General features: G+C 36.1%; 1 protein-coding gene across 1 annotated transcript in view; it reads right to left on the bottom strand.

Moving 5' to 3' along the window:
- Positions 1–25,337, bottom strand: part of RAB3GAP1 (RAB3 GTPase activating protein catalytic subunit 1) — a 99,771-nt gene that overhangs the window by 23,488 nt on the left and 50,946 nt on the right. The window contains exons 9-13 of the mRNA XM_069067821.1: positions 21,208–21,289; positions 20,327–20,395; positions 17,653–17,726; positions 3,661–3,753; positions 441–610 (exon numbers count right to left, since the gene is read on the bottom strand). Of these exons, the coding sequence (XP_068923922.1) occupies positions 441–610; positions 3,661–3,753; positions 17,653–17,726; positions 20,327–20,395; positions 21,208–21,289 (488 nt within the window). The remainder of the gene's footprint in view (positions 1–440; positions 611–3,660; positions 3,754–17,652; positions 17,727–20,326; positions 20,396–21,207; positions 21,290–25,337) is intronic.

Raw genomic sequence — 25,337 nt, 5'->3', positions numbered from 1 at the left:
GACTAGATCCTTACAATGCCAATATTCAAAAACAAAGCACTAAGAAACAAAGTTAAGCACTAACCAGGTGCACATGATGGATGAGCTGGACTCTGGATGTTCAAAGAAGAGGGCTAAACTACATTATGCTGCGAAAGTTCCATTCTCCTCTTTCAGAAAAAAAAAGGGCTGAGGAGCCACTAGGAGCAATGACAAGGAATGATTCACCCTAAAAGCCAAAGAAGCTCTTAGGTCCTACTTGTCAATTGCTTGGGCATAAGTACTTTTGATGGTTTTCTCAGAAGATCATCCTCAAGTGTAAAATGCAAGTTTTATACAGTACTATAACATGCTACATAAGTACCACAAAGTACTATATTAGTACTACACAAGAAGTTACTAGCATTTATATGCTAGCATAATAATAATAATAATAATGATAAAGAATATCACATACTTACCAAGAGAATAGCATTGAGAACATCATTATTCAATGGTGACTCTTCTACACCCCTATGCTTTCGAATCTTCTTCTTTGCACTGTGTACCATATTTGTAACTGATAACTTGTGGATTGGAACTGGTGCTGGTTCTGTTAGTTTTGACAACGCATGAGTTATATCGACAGTTTCTATAAAACAACAACAAAAAATTAGCAGGGTAGGCTCAAACAGTAAAGTGTGTGGTTATAAAAAGTACTCTAAGTCATTTTCCAAAAGTTAGAAAATTCTAAATCAACTGTTTAAGCTTTCTATGTAAGCATGTGGGACAAAGGTCTCACAAAATTTTCCTTAATTTGGGCTATAAGGAATCCCAATGAATCCTAAATTTATATACTGTCATTTTTAAGGTATTCTAAACTTTCATGTGAAGACATCATTAAGTATTCTTATAGTCCCCCAAACCAAGCTTTTTGACTTTAGGCCATAAATTTAAGACTGAAAAAGCTGAGCCACAGAATATTAAACGTTTGAGGAACTTTGGAGGTCATCTAGTTCAACCCCCACCTGAAGCAAGAATACTCTTTAAAATACTTTTGATCTCAGGTCATCCTAATTACTTAAACATCGCTAGGTGTGGAGAATTTAAAACATTCTGAGGTAACCCATTCTAATTTGGGAGAGCTGTTTCTTTTTTTTTCCACAAGGGTTCTCCTTGTGGTTTTTAGTCTGGGGGTGGAGGGCAGGGGGGTGGGAAGGAAGCGGGATTGGGAGGTAGGCATCTTCTTCCTTCCTGGGTATGTCCTGGTCTTGTCAGCTCAGGGTGACTGCCAGGGAGCAGAAAAGTCACACCATTTCTGGGCGACTCCAAGGGTTCAGCTCCCCAGCTTTCCAGTGCTTTCACGATAGCTTCATTGGCTTCTATCTGGATCCAAACCTCTGCCCATGCTGCCTCATCTGATGCCCCTGCCAGGTCTGAGTGGACCTTTTCCAGGCTGAATCTGGCAGCTGCCAGGTCCAACATGTCCAGAGCTTCTTCTGCCAGCAGCTGCCCTAAGGAATTGGCATTCACTGTGACAAAACCACTGCTCACAAAATACTTGATGGCAGTACCATCTTCAGCATACACAGTCATCACACCAGGTTTCAGCACTTGCAGGGTCGGGACGTGGGCTGCGAGGATCCCAAAAGCCCCACTCAGGGTTGGGACATCCACCTGTTTCACACTGGCCTCACTGAAATATACCTGTGTTGGGGAGGTGAAGTTGAAAGGCATTTGGCTGGGGTCAGCACTGGCAGCCAGGGTGAGCTCAGCATAGGCATGGGCAGGGACACAGGCTTGGTGCAGCAGGGCAGCGGGCAGTATTGTGGCAGCAGACAGGGAGAGTTCTATGTCTTAGGAATTTCCTTACATTAAATCTCAATCTGTCTCCCTAGAACTTCCCTAAATAATCCTAGGTCTGTCCTCTAGGGCCAGGCAGAACAAGTCTAGTTCTTCTTCCACAATATAACCTTCAAATATTTACAGACCAGGTTTTTTTTCTTCTTTAGGTCCAATTCTTTCAACTACTCACTATATGACATAATTGCAGTTTTCCATTCCTGATTACCCTCTTTTGGGTAAGTCCATTTTGTTAATGTCTTGCCAAAAATATAGTGCCTAGAACAGAACACAAGAATTCTGACCTCCCTCAGTTCATGACAATATACTATGATTAGGTACCCAAAATAGCATTAGCTTTTTTGGCTGGCATGTCACACCAGTGACATGTATCAAATTTTCAGTCCAACATTTTCACATGAACCATCTAATCATGTCCCCTACATGCTGAATTTGTATTGTGGATCTTGTGAACCTAAGCATAGGATTTTACATTTATTCCTGTAAATTTCCTCTTATTAAATCATTGTTCTAGCCAGTCAAGAATTTCTGGATCCCAATTCTGTCATTCAATGCATTAACTAGCCTTTCCCTACTTTAGCACATGTTTTATGTTTGTCATCTATGTCTTTATCCTTTGATAAAACTCTTGAAAAGAACAGAGTGATGATCAGAGCTAACTCTGCACTAGACACATTTCCAATTCAAATCGATGCACATTTATTAAGCACTTACAATGTACATGGCATTGTGTAAGGAGCTGGGAGCAAGAAAGACAAAACAAACAATCCTTGACTTCAAGGAAGACAGCACCATGTAAACAAATTAGAGACTGGGAGCCATTTGCATAGAGATGACTCGGGAGCCACAGGATCTGGTGAGATCATCAAGGAAGGAAGTAGATAAAGCAAAGAGGCTCACTCAGAGTCTTAAGGGACATTCATGTAGGAGGCAGGAGACAGATGATGAACCAGCAGAGGAGACTGAGAGGAAATAGCCAGATAAAAACTACTACCAAGGCTGAGCAATATTGTAGAAGCCAAGTGAGGAGGTGGTGGCTGACAAGTTTCAAAAGCTCTGGAGGTCAAGGAAGAACAGGGAAGGTTTTGCAGCTCAGAGATTATTACTAATCTTGAAGGACAAGTTTCAATAACATGGTAGGCTCAAGTTCATATACTATAACTTATTCAGCCATTCCCCAGTTAGTAAGGAGAATGTCTGATACTGAAATTGGTTCATTATTCAACTCCTTGGATTTGAACTAGTTCTGAATCACCCAATTATTATACTATTCAATCTCTATCTCCCAACTTGTTCATATAACTGCTATGGAAGATATTTAAAAAGGCTTTGCTAGAATTCAGGTATATTATATGTTGGTGGCATTTCCTTCATCTTCTAGTATAATAATCCTGTCAAAACTGGCTGCTTTCATTCCACTGAATGTTACTTTTCCAAATATATTAAAAAAAATTAGATGAGGGGCGGCTAGGTGGTGCAGTGAATAGAGCACCAGCCCTGGAGTCAAGAGGACCTGAGTTAAAATCCGACCCCCGACACTTAACACTTACTAGTTTTGCGACGTTGGGCAAGTCACTGAACCTCAATTGTTCTGCCATCCCTCCTCCAAAAAAAAAAATGAGATGAAAAGCTAAGGTATCAAAATTTCTTAAAGAAAAACATAGGAGACAGAGCACTGACCCTGGAGTCAGGAGGATGCAAGTTCAAATCCGGCCTTAGACACTTAACACAAAACTAGATGTATGACCTTGTATGAGTCACTTAGCTGCCCTCCAAAAATTTAAAAAAAAAAAGAAAAAAAAATAGAAGCTTGAATTTAACTAATTTAAAATTAGGTACCTCTCCCTTCTTCTTCAAATGTGGATCTTCCAAGAATTTCATCTGTTGATTCCTTCCGACGGCAAATTTTAAAGAATTCAGTAACAAAATCTCCTAAGAAGAAAAATTTGATTCATTTTAGAAAATAAGCAGAAGGAAACTCTATTAATTACAGTGCTCAAAAATGCCAAAATGTACATTGGGAAACAAAGGTAACAGATAATATCTTTTTTCCACCCACTGTAGCCACCTTGGATCTCACCCCTAAGCCCCAACCAAAGCAAAGGAACTTTCCCAACACACTGAGTGCTGTTGCTCCATCCAAACTGGATACAGACTTAGATGACTTCATCACCGCACTGCTCCCATATCCAGCAACTGAAAACAACAGCCTTTAATAAATCTCATCTTGGACATAAGGCTTTGGTGGGTTTTCTCCCTTTTCTTTCACTAACATGGATGCTGATCTACTATATAATTATTCATTTAGAAAAACCTGTATTACCAAATGAACTGAAATGAATAGGAAAAAATGGTGTGTATACACACATACACATACACACACCCCTCACATTTTATTTTAAAAAAATATTTATTTTTAGTTTTCAACATTCACTTTTATAGGATTTTGAATTTTAAATGTTTTCCCTCTCTTTCTCCCTCCCCCCCAAGACTGCATGTCCAATCTGATATATGCCACATGTGCACCATCATATTAAATATATTTCCACAATAGTCATGTAAAAAAGAATTAGAACCAAGGGGAAAAAACCATAAGAAAACAACAATGGAAAAATTGCATACTTTGCTCTGCATTCAGACTCCATAGAGTTTTCTCTGGATGTGGATAGCATTTTCCATCATGAGTCTTTGGAAATTCTTAGATCCTCACATTGCTGAGAACTAAGTCAGTCAGTCATCGTACACTGACTGTTACTGAATATAATGTTGTCCTAGATCTGCTCTCCTCACTCAGCATTAGTTCATATAAGTCTTTCGAGGTTTTTCTGAAGTCCACCTGCTCATCATTTCTTATGCAACAACAGTATTTCATTCCATTCATATACCACATCTTCTTCAGCCATTCCCCAATTGATGAGCATCCCCTCAACTTCTAATTCTTGGCCACCACAAAAAGAGCTGCTATAAATATTTTTGTACATGAGGATCCTTTTCCTATTTTTATGATCTCCAGATCTAGAAGTAGTATTGCTGATTTAAAGGGTATGCACAGTTTTATAGACCTTTGGGAATAGTTCCAAATTGTTCTCCAGAATGGTTGGATCAGTTCACAACTCCACCAACAATGCATTAGTGTTTCAATTTTTCCACATCTTCTCCAACATTTGTCATTTTCCTGTTGTCATGTTAGTCAATTTGATAGGTGTGATGTGGTGCCTCAGGTTGTTTTAATTTGTATTTCTCTAATCAATACTGATTTAGAGCATTTTTTCATATAACTATAGATAGCTTTAATTTCTTCATCTGAAAATTGCCTGTTCATTATCTTTTGGCCATTTATCAACTGGGGAATGAATTGTATTCTTAAAAATCTGATTCAGTTCTCTATATATTTTGGAAATGAGGCCTTTATCAGAGACACTAGCTATAAAAATTGTTTCCCAGCTTTCTGCTTCCTTTCTAATCTTGGCTGCATTGGCTTTGTGCAAAAGCTTTTCAATTTACTGTACTTAAAATGATCCATTTTGCATTTAATAATGTTCTCTTGTTTGGTAATAAATTGTTCCCTTCTCCATATATCTGAGGTAAACTATTCCTTGCTCTCCTAATTTGTTTGTAGATCACCCTTTACGTCTAAATCACGCACCCATTTTGATTTTATTTTGGTATACATTGTAAGATGTTGGTCTATGCCTGGTTTCTGCCATACTATTTTTTTCAGTTTTCCCAGCAGTTTTTGTCAAATAATAAGTTCTTATACCAGAAGGTAGAGTCTTTGGGTTTATCAAAAAGTGGATTACTATAGTCATTGACTACAGTGTCTTGTGTACCTAATCAACTGTACTGATCCACCACTCTATTTCTTAGCTATTAACAAAGTAGTTTTGATGATTGCTACTTTATAATACAATTTTAGATCTGGTATGGCTAGGACATCTTCCCTTCCATTTCTTTTAATTAATTCTCTTGATATTCCAGACCTTTTGTTCTTTTAGATGAATTTTATTATATTTTTCTAGTTATATAAAATAATTTTTGGTAGTTTGATTGGTATGGCATTAAATAAGTAAATTAATTTAGGTAGAATTGTCATTTTTATTAAATTAGCTCACCCTACCCATGAGCAACTGTTTTTCCAATTATTTAGATCTGACTTATTTGTGTGAAAAGTGTTTTGAAATTGTGTTCATGTAGTTCCTGGGTTTGTCTTGGCAGGTAGACAAATATTTTATATTGTCTACTGTTCCTTTAATGAATTTCTTTCCTATCTCTTGCTGTTGGGCTTTTTTAGTAATATATAGAAATGGGTGGACCAATTCACAGCTCTGCCAACTGTATTAGTATATTTATTTTCTACCATTCCCTCCAACATTTATTATTTTCCTCTCTTGTCACCTTTGCCAGTCTGATATATGTTAGTTAAAAACATCAAAGTTGCTTTAATTTTCAATCTTTAGTTATTAGTAATCTGCTGCTTTTTGTTATTAATAACTTGGATTTCTTCTTTTAAAAACTGTTCATATCCTTTGATCATTTATTTATTTGGGAATGGTTGGGAAAGTATTCTTAACCTGGGATCTATGAACTTGTTTTTATCTAATATTTTGATAACTATATTTCAATATAATTGGTTTTCTTTGTAATCCTATAGGGCCTCTTATAGGAGGTGGTACTTGAGAATAACTCTGAAGAGAGACAGAGGTTTCAAGCGGCAAATATGAAATGACTTTGATTCCAAGGGGTTAGATAAAGGCATTGTTTATAACAATAATTTGTTTTGTTTTGGTGGAAAATATAAACATAAAGAACAGCATAGCCTTTATCTATCACAAATGCCTTACTTTATAGTCAGAATGCGGACCAAGAAAATTTCAGGGAAGCCAAAAGTAACATTTCAATAAGGGAAAATTATTTGTTTATCACACACACACACACATACACACACAAGTGAGCCACTTGACCTATCTTTTCCAACTGAAATCATGGTTTGAGACCCCAGAAGACAAATACTCTTACAGATTTAAAGGTATATTATGGTATATACCTACAAAAGTTGGCCAATGGACAAAAGGAGCTCAAAAGCATTTTTTAACATGACATAGTAAGAATGGTAGCTACAAAAATAATATATTCATGAACTTTGCCATGCACTTTCCCACAAAGATGCACCTTACACATGGGAAGAGTGAACCTAAACTTAAGAATAAAAAGACACTGAGGCACATATGTAGGGAACATGTCTGGCCAAGGCAACTCTTATTTCTGGTACTACAGATGCCTTCATTTCTCATGGAGTTCTCATGTTGTTCCCTCTTGGACACAGGATCTCTGCTGGCAGGTCACTCAACTAGGTAGAGTTTGTTTCTCTTCACAATTCTTTTTGTTTGTTTTGTAGTTTAGTTTTTATTTCATAATCATAAACTTAACTCTGTTGTCTAGTGGACAAGCAGATTTGTGGAAGGAAAAAGGAAATGAAATCCAAAGAGAACTGCAGCAAGTGAGTGCACAAGAATTACAGGGTGTAAGAGTAGATGGGGTTCAGGGGCACACTCTTCAGCTACAGAGGAATGGTTTAATGGTTAAGACAAAAAAAACAAAACAAAAAAACTTATGAGACTTGCCCACAGTCAGCAATAGGAATCTTCTTTCTGATCTTGCTGTCCTTAGAACCGAAACGCTCCACGGCTGCCACAATGTTCATGCCTTCTTTTACCTGGCCAAAGACCACATGTTTGCCATCCAAGTGATAAGTCTTAGCACTACAGATGAAAAACTGGGAGTCATATGTGTTGGGTCCAGCATTTGCCATGGACAAGACACCAGGACCAGTATGCTTCAGGATGAAGTTCTCATCAGTAAATTTCTCCCCATACATGGGACTTGCCACCAGTGCCACTATGGCATGTAAAGTCACCACCCTGGAACATGAACCCAAGAACGATTCTGTGGAAGAAGGATCCCTTTTTTTTCAGGTTATAAAAAAGGATTGTATAAGATGGAATGAACAATGGGAAAGAGGAAACAAAACCAAACAAGAAAAAGAAAAAGATCAGGTAGTTTGCTTCAATCTGGATTCAAACTCAGTTCTTTCTCTAGATGTAGACATCTCTCTCCATCATGAGTCTTTTGGGGTTTGCATTGCTGAGAAGAGTCCAGTCTATCAAAGTTGGTCGTCAAACATACATTGTGTCTTTGTGTGCAAATTTCTCTTGGTTCTACTCTTCTCACTCAGCATCAGTTTGTATGAGCCTCTCCAGGTAAATATGAAGTCCATCTGCTCCTTGTTTCTTATAGCACAATAGCATTCCATTACATTCATATACCACAACTTGTTTAGCCATTCCCCAATTGATGGGCACCCCTTTAATTTCCAATTCTTTGCCACCACAAAGAGCTGCTATAAATATTTTTGTACATATGGGTCTTCCTCCCACTTCTATGACCTCTTTGGGATACAACCCTAGAAATGGTATTGCTGGGCCAAAGGGTATGAAATTATTTATAGCCAGAAAGATCCCTTATAAATAAATTCCCTCTCTCCAGTGGTCAAAGCACGTAAGTTTTTTGCTGTTGAGCAAAGAGTTTGAAAGTAGTCTGGCCCAGGAGCTCATTATTGATGGCGATGGTCAAGTACACATTGGAGTTGGCCATGGTTACAGATGTCTGGCTGAGCAGAGGAAGAGGTGGTAGGGAACAGTGTCCAGTAGAAGGAACCAAGATGATGACCCCCCCAGTGGTGGCATCTGCAAAGCCTTCACAATTTTTTTTTTCAAATGCTTTATTAACTTCTGGTTTGAATCATTCATTTCTGCAAGATTTTGAGTTACAAATTTTTCCCCCTATCCACCACCCCAAAATAGCGGTCCCAAAGGATATCCCCTCCTCCAATCTGCTCTCTCCCATATCTTCTCCCATACCCCCTTCAACTCTTCCAGGAGGGCATGGTGGATCTCTATGCCCAAATGCCTGTATATCTTATTTCCCAATTACATGTAAAATAGTATTAATAATAGTATATATATATATATATATATATATATATGTATATGTATATATATATTTTTTAACATTTGATTTTAAAACTTTGAATTCCAGATTCACTCCCTTCCTCCCTTGTCACCCACCCTTACTGGGAAGATAAGCAATTCAGTCTAGGTTGTACATGTGTAGCTATGCAAAACATTACCAGAGTAGATATATTGTAAAAGACTAGCTATATTTCCCTCCCTCCTATCCCACCTCCCACTTGTTCTATTCTCTACTTTGATCCTGTCCCTTTTCAAGAGTGGATGCTTCTGGGGCGGCCAGGTGGCGCAGTGAGTAAGAACATCGGCCCTGGCGTTGGGAGACCTGGGATTGGTTCCGGCCTCAGATACTCAGCACCCACACAAAAATAACTGGTGATGTAACCTTGAGCAAGTTACTTAACCCCAATTGCTTTGAAAAAAAAAAAGAGTGGATGCTTCCAACTTCCCTCCCCCTCCCCCAGTCTGCCCTCCCTGCCATCATCCCCCCTCTTACCCCCTTCCCCCCCACTCTCTTGTAGGGTAAGATACCCTATTTAGTGTGTATGTCATTCCCTCCCTGAGCCAAATTCAATGAGAATAAGGTTTTGCCTTTTTGCCTTCCTGTCCTTCCCCTCCATTGTAACCATTTTCCCTTGCCTCTTCTATACGAGATAGTTTACCCCATTCTGTCTCTCCCCATCTCCTCTCATTACATTCCTCTCTCACCTCTTAATTTCACCTTGTATTATACCTTCCTATTAAATTGGTCCTGTGCCCTCTATGTATACACACATTCACATGCCCATATACCCTCAAATATAGACATATATTTTTTTTTCTATTCTCTTCAACTATTTTTATACTGAGAAAAAGTTTCATCAGTTACAATTATCGTTTTTCTATGTAGGAATGTTCAACTTTGATAAGTTCATTATGATTTCTTTTCCCTGTTTACCTTCTCAAGCTTCTCTTGCTTCTTATATCTGAATGTCAAATTTTCTATTCAACTGTTTTTTTCATCAAGAATACCTGAAAATCCTCTATTCTACTGAATGACCATATTTTCCCCTGAAACATGATACTCAGTTTTGCTGGGTAGGTGATTCTTGGTTTTAATCCCAGCTCCTTTGCTCTCCAGAGTATCATATTCCAAGCCCTTCGATCCCTCAGTGTAGAAGCTGCCAGATCCTGTGTTATCCTGATTGTGTTTGCACAATACTCAAATTGTTTCTTCCTGGCTGCTTGTAATATTCTCTCCTTGATCTGGGAATTCCAGAACATGGCTGTAATATTCCTAGGAGTTTTCTTTTTGGGATCTTTTTCAGGAGGTGATTGGTGGATTCTTTCAAACTCTATTTTGTCCTCTGGTTCTAAAACATCAGGGCAATTTTCCTTGAGAATTTCTTGGAGGATGATTTCTAGGTTCTTTCTTTGATCATGGCTTTCAGGTAGACCAATAATTTTAAAATTATCTCTCCTGGATCTATTTTCCAGGTCAGTGGTTTTCCCATTGAGATATTTCACATTACCTTCTTATTTTCTCATTCATTTGGAATCTGTTTAACAGCATCTTGATTTCTCATAAAGTCACTAGCTTCCATTTGCTCCAATCTAATTCTGAAGGAATGATTCTCCTCAGTGAGCTTTTGAGATTCTTTTTCCATCTGGCAAATTTGGCTTTTTTAAGGCACTCTTCTCCTCACTGCCTTTTTGAGCCTGTTTTGTCATTTGAGTTAGTCTATGTTTTAAGGTGTTATTTTCCTCAGTCAGGCTATTGACCCTCATTTCATAATTTTCTTGCATCGTTCTCATTTCTCTTCCCAATTTTTCCTCCACTTCTCTTATTTGCTTCTTAAGGTCCTCTATGGCCTGTAACCAGCTTGTATTTTCCTTTGAAGCTTTTGGTGCAGGAGTTCTGACTTCACTGTCTTCCTCCTGTTCCATGCTTTGATCCTTTTTGTCGCCAAAATAGGAGTGTAAAGTTGGGGTACTCTGTTTATTTTGCTTCCTTTGCCTGCTCATGTCACCACTCAGTCACTTGAACCCTGGGCTTTTTGCCACAGTAGGACTCTGCCACCAGACAGGAGAGCTTCATCCCAAATGCTGGGGTTTTCTCAGCTGCCGAAGGTATTAGTTGGGTGCCCTCTTTGAAGCCTCCACACACTCTGGCAAGCTGGTCACACACCCCAGGACCTCCACCCTAGACTGCAATCCAGATCCAAGCAGGTTTACCCCTCAGACTGGTCACTTTGTCCCCCTACACTCTGCAGGACAGAAGCTGAAGCTGCCGTGTGGGGGTGGCTGCATGGCTGTGGCTCCTCAGGGGCTTCTCACCCCAAGGGCAAAGGCTGATGCACTCCCAACTACTGGATCCTAAAGTCCACACTATACTGACCTCTCACTTTGTCCTTAGCATGTATGTGTTGATAATTCTGGAAACTGCCACAGCTGCTGGTGGTCGGCTCCCAGTGTGCTGCGCTGGCCGATTCTTGACGGCCTGCCCTCAGAAGGAGGTTAGCTTCTCTGTGTCATTATGTGTGTTCTGTAGCTACAAAGTTTGTTCAGAGTCCCCTTTTACATGAATTGGGGGAGGTGGAAGCCGGAGCCCCGCGTTAGTCCTGTTTCTACTCCACCATCTTGACTCCTCCCCCCACCCCACCCCCTTCACAATTCTTTACAACTCTCAACTGCCAGGGCTAATTTTCTTTTGAATCCTTGGTCACTTCTCTTCTCTACTGGCGGATGTCTCCATCTTTGAAGCTGATTCTTGAACTGAATGCTACTACTCTGTATCAATTTCTACCTGGAAAATGTGTCTGATCCCTGCCTTGAACTATTTTACTCCCCGTATTGCTCCCTGATAGGGATGTGGCATCTCCTGCTGAGTGAACAGTTCTGTTGGATACCATGGCAGATGAAAGAACTCCTCTCCTTCCTGGAAGAGATGATAAATGATTCCCTTTCAGAAGCTCAATTCTCCCTCAGCTGCTGTCCCTTCCCTGGAAGGGTGGCAGAGTTAGTTTTTTGAGTACAATGAGGATGTAACCAATCTTTAGCCAGCAAATGGCAGTTACCCATTCCAGTTCAATCAAACTTTTTCAGATGTAAAGACATGTCTTTATCCTTAGTTGAACAGTTCATTTATCTGTCACTCTTCTTGATTACATCCTTGACTGGAGAGAAATGGGAAATCAGACATAGACACAGACATACACACAATATTAACTGCCCCTCACCAAATCTGGTTTGTATATTAAATTCAGCCTATAATTGTGTTTAGTATCAAGCTTGGCAGATTACTGAGAGATTACATATATACTTTCCTAAAATATCAAAGAAAAGAAGCAGATCTTTTCAAAGCCTATCAATTCTTTATATCTCACATCAATGAAGTTGAAGTATGAGTTGAGTAGTATTCCTACGAATGCTCCTGTCCCATAAATTTGTACTTTGTCTCACAGATTCTACTTGCAGAGAGCAGGAAATGTATTGAGTGGGGAGGAGAATGGCAGTAGAAACACAGAAAAGGAAATTGACATTAACTCATTATCTAGTAGCTTCCTCTTAAGCCCCAGAAAGTCTGAAGTTAAAGATCCAGCTACCACCATCCTCTAAAATGGAATGAGTGCAAAAGTATTTACTTTTGAAGGTATGTCTGTGTGCATATTTTTCCTTTTTAAGAGAGCTCAATTTAGAAGGTCTGCCTATATTTAGAGGCAATTTATATCTGTACCAATATAATATATACAGGTGTGACCTAGTTTAAACACATTTTAGTACTCAAAAATCCACACATAAGTTTGTGGGTACAATTTGCATTTCAAAAGATTTATCACAGGATTCCTTCTAGTAATTTTGAATAATTTAATGTACAAAAATTTTACCTACACCCCAGCTATCTGATAACACAGATTATATAAAGTGAGATACTCATACTCAATGTATTTTTTAAAAAGTATCCTTTAGAGTTCCTAGTATATTTAGCAGTGAATAAAAATTCAAATTTCAACTAATAACTATGTAAACAAGTATGAGGACCTAGAAGAAAGGAACATAATTATAAAATCAGATAGAGTATCAGAAGTAATCATTTGGAAGAAAAAACAGCTTCAGATTCCTTCAAGGATAACCTCAAATGGTTAAGAAACTCATTCAAAGTAATTAACCAAGAATTAGAAGGGATAGAAAAATCAATGCCAAAAAAAAAGAGCTTTAGGGGCGGCCAGGTGGCTCAGCGAGTAAGAGCACCGGCTCCAGTGGTGAGAAGACCTGGAGATTGAATCCTGGGCTCAGACACTTAGCACCCACCCAGAAACACCTGGCCATGTAACCTTGAGCAAGTTACTTAACCCCAATTGCTTAGGGGCGGCCAGGTGGCTCAGCGAGTAAGAGCACCGGCTCCAGTGTCGGGATGACCTGGATCAAATCTGGGCTCGGATACTTAGCACCACACCCAGAAATAATAACTGGCCATGTAACCTTGAGCAAGTTACTTAACCCCGATTGCTTTAAAAAAAAAAAAAAAGAGCTTTATAAAATGTTAATAAAGTCTTAAAATAACAGGAAGAAATTGAAGAAAATGTTAAATGTTTTAAAAGATTAGAAAAAAGCAAAAGAAAATCTAAAAAAACATAATGAAGTAATCAATAAGACTCTCAATAGTAACTCAAAAATATTAATTATGGAAATTACTGGAAAATACATAGATTCAAATCACAAGTCCTAGATAAAAGATTAAAATGCAGTAATAGCAAGATTGCTGACATAGCAGAAAAAAAGAGAAAAGAATCTGAGCATCATATTCTAGAAAATAAAATTTCCCAGAACTGGTAAAAACAAATGGCATAAAAAAACAGGAAAAATTAGGGAAGCATGTAATATTTTATCTGTCAAATATATGGACAAGAAAAGAGCTTATAACCAAACAAGAAACAAAGAGCATTATAGGATATAAAATGGATAATTTTGGTTACACTAAATTAAAAAGTTTTTACATAAACAAAAACAATGCGGCCAAGATTAGTGGGAAAGCAGGAAGTTGGGGGAAAAAATTTACAGCAAGTTTCTCTGATAAAGACCTCATTTTTCAAACATAGAAAACAGAGCCAAATTTCCAAGAATATGTGTCATTCTCCAATTGATAAATGGTCAAAGGTTATGAACAGGCAGTTTTCAGAAGAAATCAAAGTTAATTACAGTCATATAAAAAATGCTCTAAATCACATTGCAAATTAAAATGCAAATTAAAACAAATCTGGGATACTGTTTCTCACCTATCAGATAGGCTAATATTACAGAAAAATGATAAATGTTGGAGGGGATATGGAAAATAGGTACATACACTACTGGTGGAGTTGTGAATTTCTCCAACCATCCTGGAGAATAAGCTGGAACTATATCCAAAAAGCTCTAAAACTATGCATACCCTTTGACTCAGCAATACCAATAGAAGGTCTGTATCCCAAAGAGATCAGTGAAAAGGGAAAAGGACCAATTTGTACAAAAAGAAAAATACACACACACACACATATCTTTCTGTGCAAAGCACTGGAAATTGAAATGATGCTTATCAAATAGAGAATGGCTGAACAAGCTGCAGTATATGATTGTAATGGAATACTATTGTGCTACAAGAAATAAACAGGATGCTTCCAAAAAAAACCTGGAAAGACTTACATGAACTAATTCAAAGTGAAGTAAGAAGAATCAGGAGAACATCATACATAGTAACAGCAAATATCATACTATGATCAATTGTGAATGATTTAGCTATTCTCAGCAATACAATGATCTGAGATAATTCCAAAGGATTTATGATGAAAAATGCTATCCACCTCCAGAGAAAGAACTGATGGAATCTGAATGCAGATCAAAGCATGGCCCCCCCCCTTTTTTAAACTTTTTTAATTTTGGAGGGAAGAGGGGTTGCTCTTTGTTTTCTTTTGCAACATGGCTTATACAGAAACACGTTTTGGATGGCTGCAGATGTATAATCTATAGATACATACATATATATATGGCTCACGTCTCAGGGAGGGGGTAGGAGAGGAAGGGAGATAAGAGAATTTGAAACTCAAAAAATTTAAAAACAAAAGTTTAAAATTGTTTTTACATTTAATTTGAAAATTTTTTTTAAATAATAAAAACTGTTCTGGGGATACAAATATAAAACTAGCCTCAAGGAATGTGAACAGTATTAGGTGAAACAACATATATCTATCCACAAGTATTCATAAGATATATCTAAAATCATATGCAAAATGAATACAAGAAGAAAGAAGGGGGGGTCAGGATCATGCTGGTGTCTCAATAGAGCTTTAAAGGAAACAAGGCATCCTAATAGGCAGATAGATAAGAGGTGAAAGTGCATTCTAGCCATGGAGGATGGGCCATGCAGAAGCACAGATACAGGAGATGACACATCACGTGTGAGGAAAAGCAAGAAGCCCAATTTGGCTTGACCATAGAGGGAAATAAGTAAAATGATCCTGGGAAGCTAAGCTTGGGTGAGGTTGTGAAGGATTTTAAAAGAGAAGCTTATTTTTAAACAGCTTATATTTAAACTGCAGCTAGGTAGCACAAAACTATAGCTAGGTAGTACAGTGGATAGAATGCCATGCCTGGAGTAAGGAAGACTCAAATTCAAATCAAGAACTCAAGTTCAAATTAGCTGTGTGACACTGGGCATGTTATTTAATCCTGTTTTCCTCATCTGTAAAATGAGCTGGTGTCTATGCCAAGAATATCCCATATGGGGTCACAAAGAGTTGGGCACAACTGAAATGAGTGAACAGCAACAAAAACAAGATATTTAAATAAGAGGAGCTTTTATTTGATCCTATAAGCAAGCAGAAGTCACTAGAATATACAGAGCAAGGTGACAGTCAGACTTGAATATAAGAAATTATAAGAAATAAAGGAAAACTGACAGAAAGAGAAATACCCTTTAGTACAACAACAAAATGCATCAAATATTTTGGAATAAGCCTATCAAATCATACAGGAGAAATCAAGGAAGAAGGATATAGGATATAGGAAATGAAAGATATATAGAAAATCAAGGATAGTCAGTTTATGATTAGGCTGAAAAATATAATGAAAATACTAATTTTTGCCAAGCTAACTTAGAGATTTAATACCATTACATTAAAATATACCAATGAATTATTTTAAAGAATTAGACAATTATAAGATTCACATGGAAAAACAGATACACAGTGATATTACTAAAAAAATTGAGACAAAACCAATTCAAAGAAACCAGAATCATCAGATGTCAAAATGTACTATACAGGAATAATCACAACGATTATATGGATTTGGAAAAAAAAAAGAGTAGCATAGCATAATGGATAGATCCAACCTCAAAGCTAGGTAGATATGTGATCTCTTTAATGCATATTGGTTGTGTGATGCTGGGCAAATCTCTTTAGCTCTCAGTGACCCCAAGAAGCTCTCCAAAAATTTGCAGAATGGTCATAGATCTACACTGATACAGAGAGTTTTGCCAGGAGTTCCCACATCAACCAAATCATATCTGGTAGACAAAATGCTAGAAAAAGAACAGAGATAAGGCAGGGCAATCTGAATTTAAAAGAAGAATTATAACAAAAAAAAAAATGGGATCTACCAGTCACAACTTTGGGGGAAAAGGACATTTTTGTCAATTAAACAAGAAATTATTGGACACAAAAATCAATGGGCTTGATTAAACAAAGATAAAAATATTTTTGTACAGAAAAAGGCAGTATCTCTAAAGTTAAAAGAAATGATTGGGAATAAATAATTGCACTAAATATCTAGGACAAACGTTTTACATCTAGAATCTATATGACGTGATACACACACACACACACACACACACACACACACCCACCCACCCACACTCACATTTTTGTTCTCTAAAACTAATTCTATATTTCTCATAGGAACAATGGGAAAAGGAAAAGAATAGATAAGTATTAAAGAGGAAATACAAATAATCACATAAAAATATAATCAAATTCTCAAATATTCAAAGAAATGCAAATCAAGATAATCTTAAGATGTCACTTTATAACCACCAGAACTGCAAAAATAGCGACAAATTATAAAATACAATGCTGGTGAGGCTACAGGCAAATAGACATTCTGTTATGATGCTGGTAGGACTATGACATTTTGGAGAGTAACATGGTTATGTATAATCAGAGTGAATCACATCCTTTTGCCCCAGCAATTCCACTGCTAAGACTTTATCCCAAAATATTAAAAAAAACAAAAAACAAAAAGGAAGGATTATCTGTATAAAAATACAGGAAGACATATAAAAAGTTGCACAGTTTCTGTATTTGTAGCAAAAACTTGGAGATAATCTTTATATCTAGTGACATATTTGTACACTAATGTAATGGAATATTATAGGACTATGAAAAGGATAAGTAAGAAACAGATGAGGAAGAGTGGGAAAAAATACATAATAGAAAGAGAGCTCAATTGGGCCAGAACCCTGCAGACATTGACAACAAACATATATAAAAAGGAAAGAAAACCAAAGCAGCAGAACTTCAGACACAAAAGCATTTTCTGCTTGTTTGTTGTTTTTTAATTCATTTGGTTCTCCTCTGTTAAATTCTAATGGCATGTGTAAGGTTTTATTCTTTATCTTGTGTTTATTTAACTTTTTTTCAAGTGCTTTTTAAGATCACTATTATTTGAAAAACAACAACAGAATGACTAGAATTTGACTAGTTCAAAAAGGGAATCCAAAATTATTCCAAGGTTGTAGGTTTGGAAGATGGGAGAAGACTGAAGGGAAATATTCAAGAAAAAAAGCAGTACTTACCTAGCAAACATTGGGGATTGTCTGCTTTTCGAACCCTCACAGACCAATGAGGAGCTTGAATAGGATCCAGATCCCTAAAAACACACAAATATACTATTTATGATAATTTTAAGAGTTCTAAAAATACATCCAAATTCAGTTTGGTGACATATTAAGTAAAAAATAAGCATGCCAATAATCTCCTTAATCTCATTAATAATCTAATACATAAAACAAATATGTCATTTGCCTTTTTTGGGGGGGAGGGAGGAAGGCAGGGCAATTGGGGTTAAGTGACTTGCCCAAAGTCACACAGCTAGTAAGTGTTAAATGTCTGAGGTCACATTTGAACTCAGGTCCTCCTGTCTCCAGGACCCATGCTTTATTCCCTGCACCACATAGCTGCCCCCAATATATGTCATTTGGCTAAGAAAATGAAAAAAAAAAAGGGGGCACACAAACATGCTTAGTTAAAAGGCTAAAAAATTGTATTAAAAATATAGTAGAATTATGGTACAGGTGATAAGTGTTGGACTTAAAAGTTATAAAGATCTCAATTCAAATCTCATTTTTAACATTAGCTGACAGGCAAACCATTTAGTTTTTCTGAACTTCAAGCAACTCTCTGAGACTCATAGTTTTAGATGGTTAGAATCTACATTAACCTAGAATGTCCAAACTGAAAAAATCACAGGTATTTGATGTCATGATGTAAGAAAAAAAAGTAGTAGTTGTAGTCAGAATAGCCAGTGTACAATTATATATTTGGAGAATTCACATTGTCACATTTTAAGGTTTACAAAACTATTTTTATCCCCAAACCCCTCTGAGATGAATTGTATTATTACACAACTAAGGAAGCTGAGACTTCTTGAGATAAAATGAGTTCTTACAGTCTCATGGCTAGTAGGCAGCTGAGCCAAGATGTAAATCTAGGTCTTCAGAACTGAAATACAAAAATAACTGTTCTTTGTACTACTATTATGTCTCCTATGATAACTTATCATCTTTAGGGTTGACCAAAAAAGTGAAGTAAGACAATCAGGTCTGCCAGTAACATCTTGGATGTCATAGTTTTATATTACTATCTATCAAAGGGAGAATGTAAAAATTTGCAGAAGAAGAAAAGTATTCATTTAACTTCTCTATGCCTTGCAAAAGGCACCAGAATTACTGAAACAAATTGCCTTGATCTTTGAGCATATTCTCCCATAATTTTCAACTAGTTTTTACATCACCAGATTAGATGTTACATGTTTTATCATAGAACTCCATATATGCCCCTTGATGTTATTCCAAAACATTCTAAGAATTACTATCACTTCATGATATTTTGTAAAACTTCTAGGTAATTACCCCTCCAAAAAAATTCAATTTGCACGAATAATTAATTGTTCATATTTAACAGTTGTTATGGCAAGACATGCCTAGTGTGGAACTCTTCTCAGGTAATGAGAGTCACTCTCTGGACTAGTTTATTCACTCCAATCTCTTCAGATGCTGGCAGTCTGACTTTCTAGAGAAGAACCACTAACATGTAGTTAGACTCAAACTCTCTTAAGGTCTTAGGGATATTTTATATATATATATATATAATAAGGGAATATAATACTCTGCTCACCTCTATACCTCTTCAGCCCCCCAACCATGCAGTTCCATTTACACAAAACCACCCACTTACAATGATGAAACCATTGAATCTTAAACACAAATCTTTACTTAAAAATAAGGCAAAATCCATCATAATCGATACATAACAGTAAATATAGAATAATCAACATATCACAGTCAACAAATACCTTCCCATAAATCTTCCAAAATTTCCATTTCCAAATAATTTGCCTTATTTGCTAGGTTTACCCTCTAGTTATTTTTTTAAACATTTTTTGGACAGTAGTGAGTATTCAGCCTGCCCATTTCTTCATTCCTGTGATTTCACTTTGACAGGCTAATTTGCTTTAGATTATACATTTCTTGTATTTTAGCTTTTATACTATAGTCACCACTGATAATACTCTGCAGCCTTATGCTCACCACATGCTTCTATATCACCTATGATTTTGATTCTTCAGAGATCATCATCATTCGTGATTTACAGCCATACAGTATCAGAAGAAATTTTTTTTTTTAAAGAGGCTTTGTGTCAAGAGGGTAATTTGGCATTGCTAAAAGCATTTTGTGGTTTCCCAAATGCAATCAAGCCTGTTCCCTCTGTTCCTACTCTATTCTGGGCCCAGTGTATTATTCATTTTCAGTACCCATTCAAGATTTTTGTACCTATAGACTAGTTTAATGGGCTGGCTATCCAACTGCCTCTCATATGCTATATATTGTACATTCTTCATCCACTTGGCTTTTCCTCTATGGACTATTGAACTGATCTCTTATCAATAACTATATATCTCACAGCATAATGTAATCTATAAAGAGAAGCATCTGAGAATACTTCTTTCCATTTGGACTCTGCATAGGGCAGCTTCCATGACAGTGGAAAACACTTTTTGCAATCATGTCTTGTTTTTTATGTTTTACAGGATAATAATAATCACAGGATCACAGAACACTTATGTGGTGGCTACATTGACTTGGCCAATTTTAAAATAGATACTGTAGAAAAAATGAAATGGTAAACATATATGGCTTAACTTTAGTATTAAAGCATTTAACCTTACTTCATTAATAAGAACACACTTACGAGTAAACATCATTATCCACAATGATTCCTTCAGTAAGGTGAGGCCAAGTAGTTGCTAAATGGAACTCACTAAAATAAATAAAAGAAGTCAACAGAGGTCATATTAACATTTTAGATTTGTCACTGTAAGCTACTGAAAATGATTACAGTCATTAAATTTGTTCTTTTTAGGTTCAAACTTTGATCTAAATTCCCATATATTCTATCCAACTCTTTATTATCTCAGTAGACCTCTTCCTAGTCTCTGGATGGATATCTGCAACATCTTGAGAAAAGAGGTAGAGGAAACTCAGAAAAGCACCTAACCTACAACTTTTCTCTCCCATTCATTTATAAGGGATCAAAAGTCTACCATTTTTGCTTCTCATAAAGTATCTATTTCCTTTTCCCTGTTGTATTTCCTCGTTTTCCCCCTTACTCACTACTTCTATTGTCACTGTTATTTCTCAATATCATCACAGTTACATTCAAAAGAAAATAACCTTTCAGAATTAATTCCTTTCACTATTATTAAAATAATATTGGTCACTTTGTACAGTACCAAAGAATACATAACTCTTTGACTAAGTGACTCTGCTAGGCCCTCCTTTTCTAAGATCATATCCAAATGTATGAAGCATTTGAGAGAACTTCAAATCTGTTGACATGTCTGTATGGCTAGTATAAAATATAATCACTGAATAATTACAGAGATTTCTTACATGTTAAGTAATAACTTCCCAATAACCATAGAAAATCTATTATAACCAAAATCTTAGATCACTATTTTCAGGACATTATTCATTCCAGTAGGTGGCAGTGTTATTCAGAGAGAATCTAAAGACATTAATTAAAATTTTTGATTTGGGACTATAATTGAAATGGTAAAGATAAATTATTACCTTATTGGATCTTCACAGGCACCAAATGGTAACTTCCCAAATTCTAAGCCTCCAACTTCTCCTCCAACAATGGCATCTATATCTGATTTTAACAACAACAACAACAACAAAAAATATGGCCCATAATATGGGATTTAGTAAGTATGGAGAGCCAGGAAACCTAGGCAATCTAAATTAAGTCTTTAGAGGATAAATTTTCTATTTCTACAATATCATAAGATTATTTAGGTGTACATGACAACCTAAAATTACACCCAGGCCTACAAGTGTATTAGACTTCAGCACTATAAGAAAATCTAACCTGTTTGAGATTTACTAAAAAGAGTAAATCCAATAGTTTGAGAATGAGAACAAGAAGGAAAAAGAGAAAGGCTTGGATATGGGGGAGTCAGATGGAGAAATTGTCAATAAGAAGGACCTGCCCTGGCCAGACTCACAGGATTGGGAGAGAGAAGAAGGTAGACAGGAGATAGACAAAAAGTTCAAAGTCTTGGCCCAATAGCAAGTGGATGAATATCAGACTTCTAAGCTAATTAAGGCCCGAAAGAGAATGGACCCCAAAAATGCAAACACTACTCAATTTATTATATGCCTACTATGAGGCAACATGCTTAAAGGGAAAGACTACTAATCCAGCTCCAATGTCTATTACTTATGTAATCCTGGGAAAACAGTGCTTAAACTTTGAATCTCTTTCTTCATTTGAAAAATAGGGATATTAATACTTGTACTTCCACAAAGGTTACTCAAAAACACACAAAAAGACTCAGAGAAAGCCTGGTGCTGTGAGAGAAGTCTTCTTTAGGAGAGAAGGAGTTCAAAGAATAAGTTTCTTTCCCTCTTTGGGCTTAAGTTTCCTTATCTGTAAATTAGCCAAAGTCTGCATAATTAACCTGTCAGATAAGTGTTAGCAGGTCAGAGTTCTTCACTGCCCTGGACAAACTGTGTGACCTGGTATGAGTTATAAAGGGATAGTGGGAAAGCATATACAATCTGGAATCAAGAGTGTCAGGTTCAAATTCAAGTACTTCTATTTACTATGTGACTTTAAGCAAATCATGTAATTTCTTCATGTCTTAATTTCTTGGGATCTCTGAAGTTTCTTCCAATTCTAAATACTATGAGCCTACTTTCTATGTTGTCAATATTTCTTTTGAAGCATAAATGAATTTTTTGTACATTAAACTTTTTAACCTTTTTCAACTTTTTCAACCTTTACAAAGCAGAGTATTTAATTACATAGTACTTTCTAAGTAATTACTACCATGAAGTAGAGGTAAGTTTAGGAAGGAAACAAGCATTTATTAAGTGTCTAAAAAGTATATGGCTCGGAGGTGCTAAGTGTTTTACAACATTATCTCATTCGATCCTCATAACAATCCATACTTTACAGATAAGAAAACTGAGGTAGATTGAGTTTAAGTGACTTGCCTAAGGTCATATAGCCAGTAAAAGTCTAAGGCTGGTTGGAACTCAGGTCTTCTCAACTCCAGGCCTACCTACTCTATTCACTGTGTCACCTACCTGCTTCTAAAAAGCACTTATTTACATCTTATTTCATTTTAGAATGTTTTATGAAGAATCAGACCACAATCAACATTCATCAAGTTTTTCAATAGCTGCAAAAATCCATACACCTTTCTCATTAAAAGTCAACATTTTCTGATTGAGAGTATATACTATGCTATAACTGACGCCCAAAGAAAGCTTTTTCCATTGTAAAGGTAACTGCTAGTTCTGCAATTCTGTTCAAAGTCTAAGGTTTGGAAAAGATTGACAGAGAGCACATCAGTGAGTTAAACTAAAGACACATAACAAATATTCCAAACATTAAAAGATTCCAAACCTTTTAAATATTTTCATCAAGAAATTCAGATATTTTTTAATAACAGAAGTTATTGGGTAATTTGTAATTACATGAACAATGGAAACTTCCAAAATTAAAGCTTATTGTTTCATTTTTGAGACATTCTGATTTGTTAAAAATCATTTTTGGTAATCATCCACCATTTAACAACCAAAATTAAGAAGTCCTTTAATTCAGTTAATTACTTGATTCATTAGATTTTATTAAAAGGAAATTTATTCAATTTTCTTTATTTTTAAAGAATAATTACATGAACAACTGGCACACTAAGAAGTATCACATAAAAAATAACAAGTATCACATAATGTAGATTTTTGAAGAGATACAAAAATATAAAAGGCACATGGTACATTAAATAAAAGCAGCAAACTAAAAACTCTTGTTAGAACATAACTTTAGAAAAGTTTTCATTGATTTAAAATTTTTTTTCTAAAGAAAATGTGTTTTGCATTTGTTTGGCCTGCTATTTTGATGGGAATTATCCAACTTAATTGGGCTCTCAATGAAGCAAGTCAATTATTTTATTCTTCCCTCATTAATTTCTATCTCAATCCCCACAAAAACGTTTATAAACCTCTGTTCTCTCCTCAATTCTCCACAACCTCTATCCCCTTATTTTCTCCTTTAGCAGAGTATCCTACCTCTTACTTTACTACAAAATATGAAGTCATTCAATGTGAGCTCTTTATTCTTTTAAAAATTTTATTGTTTTATTTTTACATTACATATATTTACAGATTACTCCCACTTCTTGAGGTCTCTTGAAACAAAGTAAAACAGCTAAGTAAACTAAAAATACAGTGACCTTATCTTAAGTTTCCCATATGTAGCACCCTCCTTCTACCTCTCAACTTAAAAAAAATAACACAAATCTATTTTCTCTCTTTTACAAAGAAAAGAAAATCAAAACAAACTTCTAGTAGCAAATACACAGTCAAGCAAATTCAATGATATACAAATATTAATGTCTCATTCTGTACCCTAAATATGACCTGCTTCTGTAATGCATAGCATGTTTCATCATCAATCCAATGGAATTATGGATAGTTGGAGTACAGATAATACTTCTTATAACTTCTAGAATTGTTATTAATATGCAAATTATTCTCCTGATTTTGCTCATTCTTCATGAATTTATAAATTCTCAAAATTTTTCATTTTTATAATATTAGACTTCTGCTTACTTCACACTGCTTCAGTTTATATGTCTTTCCCTATCTTTCTGAAATGATCTCTTCCCTCTTTTTTTATACAGGATCAGAGTACTCCATCACATTCATAAACCACGATGTATTTAGCCATTCCTCAATTAATAGGCACCCCCAGTTTCCAGTTTGTTTGGGTTTTTTTTGCCACCACAAAAATAGAATTGCCATAAATATTTTTGCGTGTCAAGGAACTTTTCCTCTTTCTTTGATATACAGCCTAGCAGTGGTATAGGTAGGACAAAGAGCATGAACTCAATTTAGTAATTTTTTGTGTATAATTCCAAATTGTTTTCCAGAATGGTTGTAACCATTCACAGCTCCGTTAACAGTGCAATAATGTGTCTGTCATCTTCCTTTTTTGTCATCCATGGCACTCTGCTGGGTATGAGCCAGAATCTCAGAATTGCTTTAATTTGTATTTCTCCACTTAGTAATGATTGGGAGCATTTTTAAATATGGCTACAAAAAGTCTGTCTTTAGGAACTGCCTGTTCATGTCCTTAGATGATTTATTAATTGGAGAATAGCTCGTTTTCTTATAAATTTGAATCCTTTTTTTTTTTTTGCCTTTTGGAGGGCAATTGGGGTTAAGTAACTTGCCCAAGGTTACATGGCTAGTTTTTTTTCTGTGTGTGTGGGCATTAAGTGTCCGAGGCCAGAACCAAACTCGGGTCCTCCTTGACTCTGGTGCCAGCGCTTTACTCGCTGTACCACCTAGCCACCCCTGAATCCATTTCTTGTAAATCTTTGAAATGAAACCTTTATCAGAAAAGTTCACTGAATATGTTTTTTCCCAGTAGTTTCATTTTCAATCTAAACTATATTAGATTTGTTTGCACAAACCCTTTTTAATTTCATGTAATCAAAATTCTCCATTTTATCTTCTGTGATCCTCTCTATTCTTTGTTTGGTTATAAGTTTTTCTCTCATCCATATATCTGACAGGTAACTTTTTCCTTGTTTCTCTAATTTCTTTATGATTTAATCTTTTATAAGATCATGTATCCATCTGGAGCTTATTTTAGTATGAGATCTTATAGTATGAGGTACTGGTAT

The sequence above is a fragment of the Petaurus breviceps genome, unplaced genomic scaffold (genome assembly GCF_028583685.1).
Source record: "Petaurus breviceps papuanus isolate PSGF00001 unplaced genomic scaffold, PetGlider_PUasm1.0 90752, whole genome shotgun sequence".
NCBI classification, from domain to species: Eukaryota; Metazoa; Chordata; class Mammalia; order Diprotodontia; family Petauridae; genus Petaurus; species Petaurus breviceps.
This window is presented reverse-complemented; position numbering and strand designations above follow the sequence as displayed.